Genomic DNA, 20,847 nt, shown 5'->3' with positions numbered 1-20,847 from the left:
TACTGGCTATTAATCCATCCCTTCTGGCTGTGTTCAGTATTATTTTAAGATGTCAGGTGTTCAGCTTCACAGATTTGGATCCTACTTGTAATAATTTTAGGCCTATCTCGAAAATAACCTTTATGTCAAAAGGTTTTGAGAAAATAGTTGCCACTCAATAAATTGACAATCATGCTGCCCGTGGATCTTCTAATCACATCTTGAAATTTTATAATTTTTATATGCAGACTATTCTTATCTGTTTGTCAGATTTTTTTTTAATGAGCATTTCACATGTTGGTTTAGATGTAGAGTTATTAGGGCACCCTCTCAGCTGACGGTGGTCAAGCTAGCCGTCATTTGAAACTCTCGTCGATTCTCGTCTTTATGGTAAAATGCCTTGAAACGGAAGTTAGTAATGCAATGCAAGGATATACAAAAGTAACTACGTTCGTATTTCAAAATAAGCTGGTAACACAGTTTTACCTTCAATCTGACATTTGAGGGGCTTTGAAATATTAGATTCCCCAGAATGACTGTCAATGACTTTTTTCTAAACATGAAACACATTTCTTGGTTAAAATGTGACCAAGTGTGTCTCCAAAATGGTACAGTAAATGTGCTTGATTTTCTGTACAAGTGTAGTCTGTTGCCCCCAACCAAACCATATCAGTCATAGCTAATATATCAAACCATTACATAGTCTCCAAAATAGTAGTAAAAGTGTTTTTGAGGTGGTGTGTAGTAAAGAGCTGCCTGAACACAACCATGCCAGTCATTGTCTAACTATGGGGAAATATTATTTTATAGCCCCTCAAATATCAGACATCAAGCCATTTCTAGGTTAAAATGTGTTACCAGCGAATTTGACAAACGGACGTATTCATTTGTGTATCCTCACGCTAACTTTACATTTTATTTTGATAAACGGACATAGTCGCTTGTGTATCCTCGGGTTAACTTCGGCAAGTTCCGATTCAATGCGTTTACCATAAAGACAAGAATATGCGTGCAGTCTAAAAATGTAGGTGACCACTGAGTTTCAAATGACGGCTGGCTTGACCGCAGTCTCAGCTGTCACCTCCCAGCCAGAACAGAAAGCCGCTTCAGTTTACGTCACAATTAAAGACATTGTTTTTCGAAGATCTACTGGTCAGTACTTCATAGACCATACATGACAATACTTTAAATCATCTAACTGGTTTAACTTGAAATCACTGCTTGCGTTGTAGATGGAAAATGATGTGAATCAAAAGGATTAATTTTATTTGAATTTAAAAAATGTGGAATATGCTGAATTAAGAAGTACAGCCTAAGATTCAAAGACGGTTTCGGGTTATTTGACTTCTTATGGATATCGGCCCACCAGGAAGAAAACATTTTATTGCAAGTCTTTGGAATTCCTTTCGGTTCCTTTCCACACATTAAAGCCTCTGTGTGTAGAGGCTAACATTGACGTAACCCCACCGCTTCAGGGAGCTCAGCAGGTTAGTATAAACTACAAATTGGTGCGTATACAGGCAAACCCGTGAAAGGGCCAATACTTAAATGAGCTTATTACAGCTAACCAGAATGACGAAGCGGAATGTTTGATCTACAAAACTGCTGCTACAAAGTTATCATTAGTTGGGAGTCCAGAAGCTAGCTTGCACCCGCCTACTTGGGCAAGAAGTCGGCGGGCTAACCCAAGGCTAAGCAGCCTTAAGGCACTTACTTTGCTACCTGCACCGCTCTCGCGTTGTTCGTTAGACCCTAATTTAGAGTATGTTGTAGCCGTACCGCCCAATTGAATATATTCAGTTGACAGTAAATGTTGTCGTTAGTAAGTTTCTTGTATTGGACCGTAAGCTATTGCTAGCTTGCTAAGGCGGCATTAGCTTTGGCAAAACAAGGGCTTTGGGAGTCAGCTGACAGGCTGCTGTGGGCTCCAACAGACCTGGAATGGATCAACTCAAAGTCAAGGATCGCATATTGGAAAACATCTCACTGTCTGTGAAAAAGGTAGGCTCCTCTCCTTGCTTATGACACTTATATATTCACATAGTTTAATAATTCAACCCTGTTGATTTGCTTCAGATAATGTTGTGTCCCCTTTTGTCTGCCTAAGAAGGGCAACTTTAAGTCAAGTGAAAGGGAAACAATGTCTATAGTCCCACCCTGTCTGTCAGGAGGGAGGGAATCATCAAATACGATGTATCACTCCACGATGTTTTAAGTCATATTTACCACTGTAATTTTCTATGTTTTTTATCATGGTGACCACCTCAGGGGTACCGAGCCGTAGTGTTGTCCCACCGCGGCATGGCAACACACCTGCAACACCCGGCGTGCTGCGGTCACAGTTGTCCAAAAAAAAATATTAAGATTGGATCATTTGTCAACCGAAAGTTGAGAAACGACGTTCCTCATGTTGTGAGAGACGACGTCACTAGTTCTCTCTCAACTCCTGTCTCTATTTATTTGCATTCACTCACGTTCTTCTAGATTATTATTGACATAACAATCTCCCTCTATGTCCCTGTTTCTCTGTAGTGTTCTCACTCATACCGCACAGAGGGATGTCAAATGAAATATACCGATTCATCCACATTATTTTTGTTATTGTAATGGTAACACAGCAGGCTGTCGGGGTGACATGTCTGCCCTATGCTTGCAATGCAGAAAGAGTGTTTATCTCAGACAAACACTTCTTAGTTATGTGGCCATGTTGACACAGGAGTCATATTGTTCGCCTTTTGTCATGTGCTGGAAATCAAATTTAACCTACCAAACCTGCCACCTTATTAGTGAGTTGCAATAGTTTCTGCATTGTACTTTGTATGTGTCAATAGAATTTTCTCTATCAGTCAGATTCCTACATTTTTACACCATTATTCAATATAGATTTTCATTCATATTTCAGGTCTACTGCTAAGTTAGCTTTGAGTGTAAGTCTCAGTCACAGAAGAAATGCCCTTTTGCTGTTGCTCAAATGTATTGCTCTGTTCCCTTTGCTTTATTTGCAAGAGAAGTTTCATAATAATATATTTCACAGAAGAAGAACATGAGTACTGCAACATCAATGCTCAGATCGTCATTAGTCTGAAGAAAGTGCAGGGAGTTGGTCTCTGTGCTGCACCGTCTGTGAGACCAGAAGAGTTGTGCTAATATTACTGTACATAATTTATGAAGGGTTTCTAGTATATTTTTAGGCACTGTAGTTTGAGCACAATGATAATGATGGTGTTTTCATCCAAAGTAGAATATATATAATCTGCAGGATCAGAGGCGTTAGTATTGTTTCATAACAGGCTAGAATGTCACCACCAGGTTTTTTTTTTTACATCAGCTTGGACTTTGAGTTTTGTGTAGTTCCCTCTGAAATCAGATGGTATTTCATTTAACAGGTTCTATTAATATAGTTTGTAATTTAATGGAGAAAGATTCCATTATCTTAACAAAGACACAAAAAGTCATCTTATCTTAAATAAGAATGTAGCTGCAGCAGCTTTCAGCCACGAGCAGTTAATGGAAATCCTGTTGTCTTTCTGTATCTCACAGATGTTCTTTGTTTCTTTTTATTGTTGTGTTTTATAATGAAGGCTTTTGTGCTTATACATGGAAATGACTATTAATAGATAGCACAATAGTTAAAATGTTATGGATTATAAATGAACAAAGAAAATACAGTTAGTCTTCTGAAGTGGTCCATGATATTGTAGACAATAGGGATAGTGTGTCCTCAGGAATAACAGTAGCTCCATTTGTAACAGCACTGAAATCAGTTCTCTGTACAGTTGCAAAGTTACTTTGCGGCCTGTGAAGATGAGACTCCAGCCATCCGAAATCATGACCGCGTCCTGCAGCGCCTCTGTGAACACCTTGACCACGCTCTGCTGTATGGGTAAGAGTCTGACTGTGGGCTTTATTTCAAACAGCATATGTGTCTAAGTGACTGGACCACCGCCAAATAACATAATAATGAAAGTTTAGTACAACTATTAAGGGACAGTTTTGGGTTACAACACAAGATGTAATGTTTCATTTCATGTGAAGCATTTAAGAAGTCTGTTAAAAGGTAATTACTATATTTTGCTCAATTTCAGTGCTTTGGAACTTGAATCCAAGTTGCCTTTTCTTAGTGATCAAATTTGTAATGCACAGGTCAACGTCAGTGTCAGCCATAGGACAGGATGCAGTGATGTTTTTTTGAGTCTGGGTCCTTGGCCGCTGAGTGGCTGCTGTGCTCATCATGTCCCTCATGCGCTGTTGATGTTTTCTGCATTGCAGGCTGCAGGACATCTCCTCAGGCTATTGGGTCCTAGTCCTCCATTTCACCAGGAGAGAGGCTGTCCGTCAAATAGAGGAGCTTCAGCACATTGCATCCAACCTGGGTCGAAGTGAGACATTTGTCTATACAGCAAGTCATACACATACATCAGATTGACAGCAGATTGAGAGACAGCTCAGATTTTGTGCCCAATAGTGTCCACGAATCCCTAGATTGCCTGCCTTGCCCACTACCGATGATTTGAAGCAAAAAGGAACCTTCCTTAATGTCTTAAGATTTACAGCAATTTCAAACACACTTTTTGCATCTTGTTTGAGAACTTTGTAGCAGGTTTTGATGTTCTGTGACTTATACAGTATTATCTCTTACTTATAATATTTTGTCAACTTTTAACTTGGTGCTCTAAATTTGTACTAGAATACGTTTTTCTCTGTTCTGTACAGGTCGTGCATGGTTATACCTGGCATTGAATGAGAGCTCCTTAGAAAGTTACCTGCGGCTCTTCCAGGAGAACCTAGGATTACTGCAGAAGTATTATTTCAAGTAAGTCATCCTAAAGCATGGACATTTACTTTCCTAATGGAATGAAAGATTATATATTAATTTATACAGTTATCTTTCAGGAGTTATTCAAAAGTCATACGTGCTTGCAGTGTAGACGAAATGGGTATATATACTGTGATCAAGGAATTTCCTTTTGTACTGTTTGAAAGGTTTACAAAATTATATAACCCACATGAAGGTGCTAAGCAGAAGAAAATGGAGGCTTCTGCCAGTCATTTTAATTCGAAGCAACTCTACTTGTTCTTATTTTAGTACCAGACAGACAACATGTTATGTTATGGGTTCATTTTTGTGTTTAGACCTATTTAAACAAATAGTAGCAAGGCAGACAACAAACCCAGGCTCAGTGTCATTTGCACTGACCCTGACATTAATGATTTGGATACCTTACATTTGTTATGCCATCATAGTCTGTTGTTATGTTGGAGTGTATTGGAATCATTCCTGTTAGTCAAGTTTTCCAGGTGAGGAGGAACAATACTCAGATGGAAGGCACATTGCCAATATCACCTTTTTTTAGCTATTTTGTCAGCTATTTGTCTCTCCAATGAATCTAACAGTTTTTACTTCACTAGGAATGCACTGGTATGCAGCCATGACCATCTCACGCTTTTCCTCACCATTGTATCCGGCCTGGAGTTTATCCGCTTTGATCTTGAGCTGGTTCGTGCAATTCTTGTTACATTTTCATCGGTTCAAACATGTTGCTACCCCATGATGGTAATGTGTATAATTCCTATTGTCTTGGGTTCAGGATGTGCCCTATCTGGATGTGGCCCCCTACATGCCAGAATACTACAAACCCCAAAACCTGCTGGACTTCGAGGAAAGGCTGCCCAGCTCAGACAGCTTGTCGCTCCACTCCTTCACCTCCCTCACCTCCACCAACTTAGAGTGGGATGACAGTGCCATTGCCCCCTCAAGTGAAGGCAAGCGATGTTACTTTATTTCTCAGGCCTATTCATTTGTGTTCCCGTTTATTTTTCGGCAGTGATTCATCTCTCTTTTTTGTAGAGTACAGTAGTTCTTGAAGGAAAATAACCTGGGCTTTCACCACAATATGTTTTCTGATTTAGTTTTTAAAGCCAGTATCCTAAACAGTCCGGTGAAGAGAGTATCCTGATGAAGTCTGGATACTTATCACGTGATGAAGATTTATGATGTTATTAATGAATGCAAAGAACTACATCATTCTTTGGGTATATGATCAGGTTCTCCTCAGTCAGGCACACACTGCTATGCACTGGCACAAATGCATATGATGATGTCAAATTAATGGAATGTTGCAGTTGGATACTGAAGTGCGTTCTCAGATAATGACTTGGCAAGCAGAGGTTGGTGGTTACAGCAAACTCTTAAGTAGCGAATCATTTCCCCTTAATTGTCTATGTAGAATTGAGTCAGTGCACCCATTTTAGTTCCCACTTGTCTGTTGTTTTTTTTACCCCATCATATCTGTTCTTATTTTATGTTGTTAATAATTTTTTTGTTTTATGTGTCATTGTCTGAATCTCCTCTCTCCCGTCTTCACTCCCGCTCTCTAATGTTGAACCTTATCCCTCCTTTTTTTAGATTATGATTTCCGTGACATCTTCCCCGTGTTGCAGTCAATGCCGAGTGCAGACTGGGAAGGTGGGACATCGGTCAACCCCCCCTCCCCCTCCTCCCCACCCCCACCACCACCCTTCCTGCCCTCTGCAGCCCTTCCTGCCATCACGTTTGGCCATCCTTCACTTTGTGCTCAATGCATGCTGATTACCGTAACCATTATTTAGACTAAACCTTGCTGTCTGGTGTCGGATGCCATCAATCTGCGTAGACGATAACAAGCCTGGATGCACCTTGTATACTTTCTAAATGGATATACATATGGAAGTCATCGGAATGTTATGTAGCGTATGACTAGGACTTTAGCACAACTAGATTTATTATACGTTTATTTAACCAATACCTTTATTTAAATCGTTGCCCACTTTGGAGGCAAAATTTGTAACTTATATTATTGTTTATCTCATACATACATACACACACACACACACACACACACACACACACACACACACACACACACACACACACTGTGATGCTGGCTGGTAAGTCTGGGATGACACTGCTTTTCGTCCCAGTGTTGGGTGGGTAGAGTAACTGTTTCATGTCGTGTTACTCACCTGGGAATGGTCCTGATACTCACTCTGCCTTATTGTCCACTACAACAGAATCGGTGTTGAATGCCTAATGTTGCTGCTGGTACTCACTTTGTCCAGTCTGTCCCCAGCCCACTGTGTATCTGTCTGGTGCATTGGCTGTTGTACTGTCCTCTCTTTCTAAGTGTGGCACTGGCTGAAGACCATTCACACTTCTGCAGTGTGAGGTCATGTTTATGTTGCTAAATGTCATCGAGCACAAGTTAAACCTTTGCTGTGTCTCACTGCAGCATCTGTTAGCATGAAGCTGCTGTGCAACGTCTCTTCACTAACATTGCTTTGTTTGCATAGTTGTGCTGATAATTACAAATAGCATAAGCAGACACAATATAACATTCAGTTCATTTGTCAATCATGTTGACACTCACAGCTAAAACACTCAAGCTCCTGATAAGTTAGCACAGACAGCACCAAATGAAATGCTGCATGGTTTTCAAATCACACTGTTCACTTCTAAGCTCTCAGTTTTAAGATGAATTTGCCTTTATTGCACAGTTAACATGGAAGATGAACATGAAGTATGGGGAAATAAAGGAGAAAGGGAGGAGGATGACATGCAGCAATGGTCCCCAGCTGGAATCAGACCAGGAATGTTGCAGTTATGTGGTATGTGTGGTTATGAGGCTTGCCCGCATGCCCAACTCTTTATTATTGAGAAGAGTTATTAGAAAAATAATCTTAGAGGACTGCTGATCCTTGCTAACTTTATTTTGTATGACCTATAAACTACAGAAGTGAGGTTTGATCGAGGCCGGTGCCACTGCAAAGAAAACCTGTTGCCTGTGTACATCCTTTGTCTTAAGAATTCCACTGTGTTTTCTCTCTGACGCTGCCAAAGAGCTACAGAAACGCTGCAACCCTAACATTTCACTGAGGAAATACACAAGGTTTTTGTGTAATTGTCCCGTTGGTCTATTTGGCAATTGGTGTTAGGAAACAAGAAGAAGACCACAAAATCATCCATACACTATACTAGAACTCAATTTTCTCCAAACTCCCAAATTAGTATTGATGCATTTCACCATCATTTAACATTCTTAGAATAACTCTTATCTCTTTGGATATATGGTATTGATGCATAAAGCCCCAGATTTTGTTGTCTGCTTTCATTCCACATACCAACGGAACAGGCTACCAACAATTCAGTGTGTTCCTTTGTCTGACAGCTGCCTTTGCGCTAACTCTGGATATTTGTGTCACCTTTCATGATAGAGGGAGAGCTCACTGACCAGGCCAGTTGTCCACGATCCAGTGGTTCTGACCCCCAGACAGTTATCAGTGACTCAGCTGTCGTCTGTACCGGTGTTGTCACAGTGAAAGTAGCTGCACCTCAACCGTCCCCTCACAGCCCCACGTCCAGACACAACCCCTTCAATGACGACTCGGACACCAACACCACAAACACTTCAGCTGATGTAACTCCAATCCATGTGGCAAGCCGCCACAGCACAACGACCACCGGCGATGACACAGAGAGCACCAGCAATGAACTGGAGGTTATCAGGTACCTACAACTTCAGTGTCTGTCTTGTAGGTCGAGTAGGTTACTTAGTCACATTCTGCCTGCTTAACAAAGTGTACATTTTGAGCCTGATTCAAAGTTGGGGTCAAAAGTGGGGCGCTTAATGATCTGCAGGGAAAGTTATGTATAGTCAGATTTGATACGACGCATTCAGATTATGCCAATCAGCCTTGTCCAGTTCACACCTCTGAGGTTGCCAGGATTGCCAGCTGTTCAGATTTCTGGGAATGATATTTTTAAAATTTTCTTTCCGAGACGGTAAGGCAGAGAGAACCCAGGTGACAGGGAACATTATCTTTGTCATTTGGATTGTTTATACAATTTACAATTTTGCTTCACAATATATCAGAATGTACTGTTGGTCCATTAGTGACATTACATCCAGTCGAGGCTGGTAAATAGTTTCCCATCTGCATCTGTACGGTTATATGGGCACATATTGATCTGACAGACAATGAGTCACACGCCAATTAATCTGAATGTATGTGTGAATTTATTTCTTTTGAATAATTATTACTTCTTATTAGTGTGTTTTTAATTTCTGTTGTGGTGAGCCCTTCAGAATAGTATTGCAAGAGATTCCCTGTTTTCGGACATAAATTCTCCTGTGGACATTCGGGCAATACAAAGTGTTTCCAGGCACATTTCAGACAGTAGCACAGGATTTAGTACACCTCCTTTCTGGAGAAGACCACTGGCAAAGGCACTCCTCTTTTAGGGGGACAGTCCACTCCGTTCATGTAACTCACCTGAGAGGTGCTTAAAACTTTCAGTAAACCTGACAAAAGTTTGGTATGACATCCCACTTATGTGTGCATATCTCAACTCTGAATTGGACCCTGATTGGAACAGCCACAGCTAACCACTCTGATGTTTCAGGATGGCCAGGCGAAGGAAATCAGCCAAGAAGCGACGAGGGAAGGGCTCCACAGACTCCAGCAGCAGCATCCACAACTCTGTTTCCTCTGAGTACATGGAAATGGGCACCAGCCTCCCCGCTGCAGAGGATGGGCACCGGTTGGTAGAGGATATAGATTCATTAACCTGCACTGAGGGAGAGATGGTGAGGAGGAAAAGCAGTAGGGGAACAGAGGCTGTGGAGGAAGAAGATGATGAAGCAGCAGCAGCTAGCCTTCTGCGGCTTCCAGAGATGACAGACACTTCCATGGACAATGTTGGCCAACCCCTCCGTGATGTAATGGACAAGCTCAATGGGGCCCTGGATCGGGAGGAGCCCTGGGAGCATCTTGAAGAGGAAGACAAAAATAATGGCAGCTTTTGTCACAACCCTGAGCCCCCTGCACAGTCGCCCTTTCGGAAGGACTCAGGGGGAGAGCCACCTGACCCAATTACAGCGGAGATGCCTGACTTCATTGTGGCCACAGCCCCCAACTTCCTGCAGACCTCTCCTGCACCCACAGACTTGTGCTGCTTTGCCTCCAACAATCCAGTCTCTGCTTCCCAGGGTTGTGGCCACCATGACTCTTCAGAGCATGGCCAGTCGCAGACTCTTTCAGGTGGCCATGAAGATGAGGGAGAAGCAAAAACACCAGCAGAACAGGAACCCTCCCTGACCATGGAGGAGGAAAAGAAGCAAGACTTGGATAAAACAGAACCACAAGAAAACTCAAACAAGGAGGAATTTCACTCTGACAAAACAGAAGAACTCCAAGAGGAGAAGCTCAGTCCGTCAGAGAGCTCTCATCCTGCAGAGTTCAAGTAAGGACTTCATGCAAACCTTGCAGTGAATATGACGCAATTGTTATGTTTACCTGAAGTTCCAAAGACTTTATAGCTGCAAGGTGTTAAGGTGCAGACAGTCAAGTAGTTTTTCTGCAGTGGATCAATAGTGATTGGTGTTTGTATTATTCATATTTCAGGGTAGACAACAACCACTTGCTGCTACTCATGATTCATGTATTCAGAGAGAACGAAGAGCAGCTGTTCAAGGTGAAGTGTGAAGCAACCACATTCTTGATTTATTTGAATGGTTTTGTAAAAAGAACAAAAGTTATTCAAATTTTACATTTAAGTTGGTCTTGACAAAGGCACTAACCTGGAGTTGTTCCCTGGGTGCTAAAATGAGGCAGCCCACTGCCCCAAAGACTTAGTATAAATCATAACAGTATGTTTGTAACCACAGATGGTGAGGATGAGCACAGGCCACATGGAGGGGGATTTGCAGCCCCTTTACCTGCTGCTGACTGACTGTTACATCTACTTGCTTAGGAAGGGTAAGTGACTAAAAAGCCAGGGCTGATTGGCTTATTTTTAGGGAGTGTCATGGATCAAGACTAAAATGATCTTTAGGGTCACAATAATGTTTGGTACAGAGTGAAAAAAATCCCTCTATATTTTCTGTTTAGCTGAAGAATTAATAGATTGATTGACATGTGCTCACTACATTTCATGGTTGTTCCTTTGCATTGATGTTCAGGGGCAGCAGAGAAGCCGTACACCGTTGAAGATGCTGTTTCTTATAATGAGCTGGACTATGTTTCAGTAAGTGGCTTTCATTAGACAACACCTTGTTCTCTTTTGTCTATAGTCATCTGTTCTTAGTATGGTTCCATCATTAACATCAAGAGTGTCTAATCACATCAGAAAATCTCCCCCAGAAATGTCATATGCTAATTGGGTTGCACTGCTGTTGTCTTTTAGGTGGGCCTTGACCAGCAGACTGTGGCAGTGGTTTGCACCAACAGGCGAAGACAATTCCTTTTGGACACAGCCGATGCCTCGCTAACATTGTGAGTGCACATACTCTTCTGTCTCTTGGTTTTAAAATGTGGGATCTTGTAGTGGGTCAAAGATGGGGTTTGTTCTATGTGTGTTAATGCTTGTGTTATCATATTTTTGCAAAGGGACACTTAGACAAAAGAAAAAGAAAGAAGTCTGCTTGCACAACTTCAAAAACTTTTCATCATGGCTAACTGCATCATGACCTCACATAATCTGCATTGGAATGTGGACCTTGAAGACAATCACCTGATGGGGGATGAACACAGATGGTGCATTTAGAGCACGCTAGAATAGTGTCAGGCCTCACTGCCGGATCATTTTCATGACAACAAATGATCCAGCATTGTATTTATATGTATATTTATGATATAGTTTATGTTAATGTCAGAATGAGCCTGAACAAAAATTAGTTTGTGTCAAAGAATGGCGCAGTGACATCGCCTTATATACATATAAAGTGCACCATCATTTAACTAAAATAGGGTGATGCAGATTCTAATGCAATTAAAGCAAGCAGTAGAAAAGAATGTATGATTTCTGATGCCATATGACTGTAGTATTTATTTAATTTGCAGTAATAGAGCCAGACAGGTCAGCACCTAATACAAACTAAATAAAAAAGATGTTTTCCTGACTTCATCCAGCTGGTTCCTGTCTGCCCTCAAGTCAGCCATGGTGAGTGGTTGTCGTGAGCCACCCTACCCGTCTGTGCTAACTGATGCCACCATGGAGAAACTGGCTGTTACAAAATTTGTCTCCCAGGAAACGCACTGTGAGGTAAAGAAATATTCAAATGTCTGTCGGCACCTCTGGTTGACATGTAATGACCAGAAAGGTTTTGAGAATCTGTGACATGACATATTTGTCATCCTAGAGAGACAGAGAAAAGAAGGAAGGTTCTGTATTTATTATTATTATTGTTGTTTTACTTTTTTCGAAGCGAGGCAGAGAGCCAGAAAGAGGGAGAGAGAAAGGAGAACCGAGACCTTGGAGCAAAATAGGCAATGTAATGTTCAGATTGCATTGTAAGTTACAGGGTATTCCCAGGTTCCCCAAAAACGAAAAAGTTTAAGTATCTAGTGTAATCACCATTTGCCTCATGCAATGTAACCAATCTCATTTGCATTCAATTTATGAAATCATTGATTATAGTCTTTGGAATATTCTCCCACTCCTCTCTAATAGCTGTATGAAGTTGGATATTGGAGGGAACTTGAAAACATTGTTGTGGTGGTGCATTGAGAAGTAGTTCCAGCTTCCATTAATTTGTAATGCAAATAATAATAAAATTGCTATTTGTGTAAATGAAATGAAAAGCACTCTATGAAAATGCAAACTGCAATTGTAGGAATGGTGCTTGGTGCAGCAAACCACAAACACGTTCTACAATTATAGCAGTAGGATATGTAAATAGGCACATATAGATAAATGCTGTTACATTATACTCCTGAAAGATTTTTTTCAGATGAAAGCAAACCATTTTCTATCCAAACATGTTGGTCCAGTGATTGCGCTTAACTTCCTAGACATCTTACCACCTGGATGACTGAGATGAACCTTAACTGACAAACTCATGCTTTTCCAATCCTGCTGACCTTCTCGTTCACCAGGAAGCTGCAAGTGAATGAATTTGCAAATCTCACATTTAGAAGAACAAATGCCGAAGGTGTTTCTTTGCTTTACAATTCTTATTTTATTTAAGAATCCTGGTTTTTACCCCTTCCTCTTAAGGTCTCTTTGCATCAGCCTTATGTCCTCCCAATGTCCCGGTAAATATTACTTTGCCTCTTCTCCAGGTATCTGAAGTGTCTCTTCGACTTTATTCTCTGATCCACTGGGAGGATCCTATGGACATGGCCGTGTCGCCCCTGGGGATTTCGCCAGGCTTTGGAGGGTCCTCAAACATAAAGGAGGGCAGTCTGCAGTACCGGGCAGGTAGCTCATACTTGGGGAAGGAGTCGTGGAAAAGCTGCTATGTCGTCCTCAGGTATGGGCAAGATGTAAACATCACCAACTCTTCAAGTTGTATTCACACAACCCAATATATACAGGTTACTACAATATAGAACTTTTTCACTAGCTTTTTCATTGAAATTTTCTGAGCTACTGAATTAGGGGTTTTCATGAGCTGTAAGACATAATCATCAAAATTAGGCCTGAAATATTTCACTTTGTGTGTAATGAATCTATAATATATGAAAGTGTCACTTTTTGTATTGAATTACTGAAATAAATTAACTTTTCCACAATATTCTAATTTATTGAGCTGCACCTGCATTTGTATTCAACATTCAATTCTATTTCTAGATTTATCTTTTGCCTCACAAAGTAATTTATTGTCTTTACCACTTATATGTATATGTGGCCTGACTGGAAGTGTCGCATGTTGTTTATACTGTATATTGTGGGGTGTAACACTCGAGTGCATCAATGCATTGATTAAAAAAATCATTCAGTACCGAAAACTTTTTATGAACTAGTTCTTACTCTGTGAACTGCTGTGTGCGCCTCACAAGTGTAAATGTTGCAGTACTCCTCAGACAGACCATCTTTATAATTCATACTTACATTCAGGTTGTTTTTGCTGCATTTCGTACTACTCTGACAGTAGAGGTGTCAATAAAGTCGTGCAATATTTAGACTTGTCAGGTGAACAGGGCAGTGAAGGCTCATGTTTTCGGTCTCATTTATTGTAATTAGAGCCATGTTTCAAAATCAATGTGCTAATTAGTTATTTATGTATCATCTTTAAAAGCACCTCTAGAGGCTGTGCTAAACCCTACATGCCACCAGACCAAAATGCTTTGAACCAACTGTCTGATGAAGACTGACGACTTCAGATGCCCTTGTGGGCAAAAAGTTTGGTTTTGGCAAAAACAGACTGGTGATGTGTGGTGTTCCTGTTCTTTTGTCTAGCCCCTGTGTATAATGGCAAGCTTCACATTGTGTGAGTATAAATGATTGTCCTCTGTCCTCCGCAGCAATGGGATCCTGCACATGTATGCAGAGAGGAGTGATGGTACACCGGTGATGGCAGTCACCATGGGGTAAGCCTAACATGACTCCATGACTGGAAGGGTTAATCGGTCCCCCCAGGTTTTCACCATTTTTTTGTGATTTTTACAATCACAATCACTGATTTTGCTGAAGTGATTTCCTGAATTTTGCAGCAAATTTTGCAGTATACTCCATTAATCACAACTTTTACACTTTAAATTCACAATGTTCATCTACCTGACAAATAACACAAGCAATATGAATACAACAGCCTTTACTTTCTTGCGTCAGTAAGCATTACAATTCCTGACACATCATCAGCATTCTTATCATCTAACATTGGGTTTTGACAGACCGATTAACTAGATCAATTGATGAGGTAATGTTTACAAAAGCCAGCAGGATTTAAACATTCCACTACAGAATTTTAATAAGCGTATACAACAGGGAGGAAGCCCACTAGAAGCACACTTCTTTGTGCGCCCAGTTACTGTAAGAGAGAGTGCCGCCTTTGTTTCCAGGTGTAACGGCATTGAATTTGCATTGAATTCCACAAAAGCAGAATAGCTGGAGGGACTGAATAATCAATGGAAAGTCATACTGGTTCAGAAACATCAAACATGCAATACTTTCTTGCATCTCCTTATTCCCTCTTAGGGGAGAGCACTGTGGAGGCTGCCGGCGTTCCAGCAGCACAGAGCGTCCACATTCCTTCCAGGTTATTCTGGCAGACCGCCCCCCACTGGAGCTCAGCGCCAACAATGAGCTGGAAATGGCCGACTGGATGCAGCTGCTCTGCCAATCGGTCTCTAAAGGGGTTAGACCATTCACTTACATTCACTGTGTCATTTATTCAATCAATATTACACAGCAGTGTGATATTACCAACATTTCTGCTTTTAATTCAAGCTGAAATGAGAATCACATCAATTTGGAGGTTTGCACAAGAAGTAATACAGCACATTTGTACAGCCATGTAAAACTCCCGCTGTCCAGAGTGCAACACACAGCATGTGCAGACTGTCTTTCTCTTACCACTTATCACCTAAATCCTTACTTAGGAGACTCAGAACAGCTGCTGATAACCCTTTGATTTCAGGGATTTGCTGAGGATAAATAAGACTAAAATGTGACCCACCTGTAATCTATAAGCACTTTACATGAAGTGACTGGAACAACCAAATATAGCATCTATTGAAGAGTCACTTACTTCCTTTACCAAACACATACAGTATATTAAACTGTAATTGTCCTCCAGGTTATCCCTCAGGGTGTTGTCCCAGCCCCATGTATCCCATGTTGCCTGGTGGTGACAGACGAGAAGCTGCTGACGTGCCATCAGGACTGTCAGACCAGCTTCTTCCGCTCACTGGGTAGTGCCGATATCTGTGATGTCACGACTGTGAGCGTAGAGGCCAACAAGGAGTACTGTGTCATCGTGAGTAGCTGTTTGGATTCCTGATTTTCTTTTTGTCATATACTTTTATTGTGGACAACATCGGATGACATAACAATAAGCATATGGAAGATTATTGAAGATTTTGAGATCATGTTTGAAGCAAAAAATAAATAAAATAATGATAATAAATGATACGTATTTGTACATATGACAAGGGGAAAAATGGACACAAAATTAGAGGCCTTTGATCCAAGTTTGCTAGTTGACATTGTTTTCCATTAAAGAGTATAAATTGAAGACGGTGCCAGGTGACAGAAAAGTGAGCATCCAGTTATACACAACATGAATCCTCTCCTCCCCAACCGCGAAGACAGAAGGAAGGGAAATAACAATGGCAACTAAATGCGACAAGCACAGACAAGAACAAAGGAAAGAAAGGAAAACAGGGAAAAAAAGGAATACAGTTACACATAAAACAATGACAATAGCACTTCATAAACCAGGGCAGGATTGTAAATGTATTCCTACTCTGGTAGACATTACATTACAGACCAGTAATTGTATAACCTTCGGCAGAAGGGAAACGTGGCTCAGATGACAATGTGCGTTCAAACATCTATCCATTTATCCTCTACCTCTGGGTACATTTCAGATAGTCTCGAATTAGAGAAATGGACTCTGTGTATAACCTTAAACTGAATGAGTGCAAGACATGTCCCACATTGAGTTGAATTTTGGGCTCACCCCCCACAGGCAGCCCTTGTTTTAGAGTTGGTCTGATGACATAGATCAAAGATGCGGTAGTTTCTTAAATGTAATTCCAGTTGTGATTTTTAAATTTCTGTTATGAAACAGTTGAACAGTAGAATTAGATGATAGACATGACTAACGTGCTGGTATGATGTCTAAGTGGCAGCTTTAATGTTAATGTTAATGTTTTTGACTTTGGGCTTTTTTTTCTCCTCTCTGCCTCCCTCTCCTGTGTTTGGTTAGGAGTTTGCTGCAGATCGTGCTCAGTTCCTCCCTCCCTGGGTGTTGTACTTCAGCGGTTGTGAAGAGAGAGATCGACTGCTGGAAGCGCTAGACACATCTTGGAGGGACATTTTCCAGGTGCGAAGAGAGAATTTTATTGCTTTAGGTTTAAAAAAAAAGTTGATTGATTAAGATGTAATATGTTTTCTTTTGTCATGACCCACATCTGATGGTTGGTTTGTAAGGGGATTGATGGAGGGTTTGTGTGGCTCAGGGAAGATTCCATTAAATTTTGGATCTACAAAACATTGTGACCATCCCAACTTAATAATATGTGATCTAACGTAATAATGATAATGCCGTAAATTAATGATTATGTAAAATCCAGGTCTTGGCATTGGTCTTCCAGAGTCCATGTTGGTTGAATCCCCATTTATGTGCTCCTCACCATCCACAGGTGGACCTTCCTCACAGAGAGGTGTCCGATCTGTCGGTGCAGAAGCGTTGCAGTGAGGCTCTCGCCCTGATGAAGAGTGTGTGGCAAAGGGCAGACAGCCTGGCCCGAGGCCGAGCCCAGCGTGAGCCGTGGTGCTGACGACACACACTCACCCTGGGTAGCCGCAAAGACAGACAGACAGACAGATGGTTCAAAACACAGATGTTGCTTCAGTACAGATCAGAAGGAAACAGATGAACAGATGATGTAATTAATGCTGGCATCACAGTTTTAATCTGAGATCTACTGAGTGAAACGAGACAGAAGTAAGCAGATGTGGTAATGGATTGTTATTGCCCTCCCAATCGTATGCTGCAAGAAATGACAATGATTCAGAGGACCATAAGGCTGAGAGTGGACACAGAAGGGACATGGAAAGTCTGTCCTGCTGAATTGAAACTGAATGATCACTATCCGTCAAATGGATTTAAGTACATATGAAATGAATCTCTTGAGGAGCAGATTGCATGACATCAACTCAAACACAGGTTTGCATTATTAATCCCCGTCTTTAAGACTTAGACAGGACTGTTAATGTTACTCAGTGTATTTAAGTGGATCTTGGAAGCTAAGTGAGGAAGAGAAAAGTAGTTACTTACATTGTGTTACCAGCAGCTTCCCAACTAAGTAATGTTGAGGATCACCAACAATTCAAAGATGACTGGCTTATTTCTTATTCTCATTGACAGATAAAGACATACTAACTGTAAAAAGAAAAAGCCATATGAAGGCCGATTGCTTGTGATTGCTTGTGATTGCGGTAAGTGGAAACATTCACACTCCTTGCCTTGCACAAAGTAAAAGAATCAGTAATGCATATTGCTGCTGGCAGAAGTGTAAAGATGTAACTCACCTTGTGCTTATTAACAGTAACAACAAGTTCTTTTATACCTTAACTTTAGTACAGTTGTTGTAGAGTACTGTACAGTATACTCGTAACGTGTTGATGATACTGACTTTGTATTGGGGGACATACCTCTGAATCATTAAATTATTGTCAGATTTACATTGTACAAAAGTGTTTTTGCGGACAGAATTAACGTCTCTATATGAAGGTTGTCTAAAAAATGTTGCACACCCAAACTGTTACCAGACATGCCGTGCGTCCTATGTATGAGTTTACCAATTTAATGTTGTCATTCACAAAAAGATTCTATCAGGAAATGTAAGAGATTTGCCTTCTTCTCCACGCTGCAGAGATGGCTGGAGGCTTCCATTTGAATTTGCACATGGGTTTTAGTCTTTTTAATTGAATGGTACCGGTTGTGGTTTGTGTGAAATTCCGTAATATCTGCTCCTTTTTATTATAAATCGTAGAGAAATTGGGAACAACCGTTATTAATGTCTAGAGTTATTTATTTCAGTCATGTGGTGTTTTTCGTATTAAGAGGAAAGCCATGTGTGGTGTGAGATGGAATTTCAGTTCTGCTCTGTGTGGAAAAACACTTAAAAGACTGTATTTACAAAGGAGAGATGCTTTTTTTCAGCTTCTCATTAATGTTTGGCAGCGATGATCGTAGCACCATACTGTACAGTAGACCTTACAGTAAATCAGAACTTCCTGTCCTGCTGCTGTCATCAGTTGCATAGAAGCTCATTTGAGTTCTATAAAATCGTTATGTGGGGGTTTATTTGTTTCTCCTAGCAAGTTTACAGTAACATACATCTTTATCTGGACACAGATAGCATGTTAATGCTAAGTGTAAATGCAGCCCCAATTATATTTTTGCCTTGTTGACAACCTTAAATAAATGGAGCGTAACATCCAGTGTGTTTAAACCAGATAAAGCCATTTCCTTGCCTTATACAATTTGTCTGCCTTTAATGGAGCGCAAACAATCGTCTGTCCTGGTTTCTTTTGAGAGACGAGTCAAAATATATACACAATGTTTCACTTATACCTTTGTGTGTGTCGTGTGTTCTCAGTCACTCTGTATTACTCTCATGTCAGCATTTCATCACCACTTTAAGCTTTTCTAATCACCTGATCTCACTCGTGCCCTGCTCTTACAAATAAATCTCAGGTTCAAAGGTACATCACAACCTACACCTGTTAAGCTGCTGCAGTATTCTCTTGTCTGATATATTTTAAATTCTTAAAAAAATTCAAATTCCTTCTTCTGTTTGTTCCTGGCATGTTCTGCGCAGCACTGTCATGAGCACACAGCCTGAGAAAGGGGCTCAATATTTATCAAATGTTAAAAAGACCTAGAAAGAAAAGTTTGGAAATGGTTAACTGTTGAACTCTTCCTTAGTGGGCTACTTTAAAGCCCTTTAGACCAGGGAGAGTACAGTTGCAATAGCTAAAAGTACTTGAAATGTTTCTTGGATTCAATTTAAAATATGAACTGCTTAGAGATGGGGCTTATGAGGTGTATATAATGGGAATGTCCATGGGAGTGTTTTGGAGCAGTGTTTAGGATGCAGTACATTGCTGGCCAATGAAGGATTACATCGTTAGAATGACGCTTTTTGAACTTGTTCATACACACTGTGTAATGTTTGTATTGTGTTTAGCTGTTTTATTGGAATTGTAAATAGAGGATTAATAAAATATAGCATATGCTCTCCAATTAAGACACGCATGTCCAAAGGATTTTTACTCTGATGAAGTAATGAATGTGTGTGATGAGGACAACATAAATAAACAACTTTAAATTGTTACCATGGCTTCTCTGCTGATCGAGCAAAGGCTACACATACATTCATACTTTTCACTTTTTCCTCTGTACATCACAGCTGTAAAAGGATGTTTTTGTTCTCATCAATCAAAACACAATCCTCTATACTGTTGAAATTTAAACTGTCTTCCAGCTATAAAAACAGCTCAATGATTATCAATAGCAATTGAACGCCAAAGATGCCAATGCTACTGAAAAGAAATCAGCCATTTGTAGCCTAAGATGTATCATCAACGAACGGGGTTCTGGCTGCATCCAGGAAGTGTGCCAGAGCAGGAAATAGCCATAAATGTCCCATTGGTTTTGGTTGTTTGATCGCAACAGTAATTTGTAAGTACAAACAATATATGTATTTCTATTTTTTTCAAAAGGCAATAACAGCAGTAACAATGTATTTGTGGGTGGGGAGTTAATCAAAATCAATGACTCAGTAATTACTGAAATTTGCGGCTAAAGTTTTGTCTGACACTGATTTATTGTTGGTTAAGCGTCTCGCACTGCAGTAAGTTGTGCTGTAGCAGTGCTGTGGTTGATATAGCTACGAGTGGAGGGTGATTGTTCATATGTGCAGTTTTCTAAACTATACAGGTCAGTATTCTCCCAGAGGACATTCGGCGAGGCAGATTTATTTTTTATACTTAACTGGTTTTAGAAAAGAAAATTGACCAAGCACAAGTTCAACTCACAGTTCTAGCCTGAGGGTCTGAGCATGGAGCTAAAAAAAGAATTGCCATGACAGAAATAAAGGGGAGATCAGTTTGATGCAATGTATGCAGAATTAGGAAGATGGCAGCACTGACAGACGACAGTGTGACACACTGATCTCAGCACACTGTAAAAATGTAAGTATTGTTATGTAGCTTAAAGCATTCATTCTTTAAGTGTTTGTTCAAGAGGCAAATACTTGAAAACTGTTTTTATACAACTTGAGTTTTCCCCTTTAAAATATATAACCCATTAAATGGTACTGGCATACGTTGTGCCATAGTTTCCCTTATTTACCCGAACAATTCTTATTGTG

General features: G+C 40.5%; 1 protein-coding gene across 3 annotated transcripts; it reads left to right on the top strand.

Annotated features, from left to right (window-relative positions):
* Positions 1–1,012: 1,012 nt before the first annotated feature.
* On the top strand, positions 1,013–19,043 carry plekhm2 (pleckstrin homology domain containing, family M (with RUN domain) member 2). Of its 3 annotated transcripts, XM_076166417.1 has the most exons (22): positions 1,013–1,466; positions 1,914–1,980; positions 3,756–3,862; positions 4,249–4,358; positions 4,693–4,792; positions 5,389–5,476; positions 5,568–5,742; positions 6,386–6,445; positions 7,513–7,623; positions 8,230–8,521; positions 9,419–10,258; positions 10,420–10,489; positions 10,683–10,773; positions 10,977–11,041; positions 11,201–11,289; positions 11,926–12,058; positions 13,078–13,268; positions 14,263–14,328; positions 14,936–15,095; positions 15,537–15,716; positions 16,671–16,787; positions 17,107–19,043. In XM_076166417.1, exons 2-22 carry the CDS (start codon positions 1,921–1,923, stop codon positions 17,242–17,244), a joined length of 3,243 nt encoding a protein of 1,080 aa, XP_076022532.1. In that variant the 5' UTR covers positions 1,013–1,466; positions 1,914–1,920; the 3' UTR covers positions 17,245–19,043. The 3 variants fall into 3 exon arrangements, with proteins under 3 accessions (XP_076022532.1, XP_076022533.1, XP_076022534.1); XM_076166418.1 differs by lacking the exon at positions 7,513–7,623 and having other exon boundaries at positions 1,014–1,980; XM_076166419.1 differs by lacking the exons at positions 6,386–6,445; positions 7,513–7,623 and having other exon boundaries at positions 1,014–1,980.
* The last annotated feature ends 1,804 nt before the right edge of the window (positions 19,044–20,847 follow it).

This window comes from Genypterus blacodes, unplaced genomic scaffold, assembly GCF_046128005.1.
Source record: "Genypterus blacodes isolate CSIRO-AG114 ecotype Tasmania unplaced genomic scaffold, CSIRO-AGI_Gbla_v1 ptg000156l_1, whole genome shotgun sequence".
NCBI lineage: Eukaryota > Metazoa > Chordata > Actinopteri > Ophidiiformes > Ophidiidae > Genypterus > Genypterus blacodes.
Note: the sequence above shows the minus strand (reverse complement) of the source record. Positions and strands in the feature narration are given on the sequence as shown.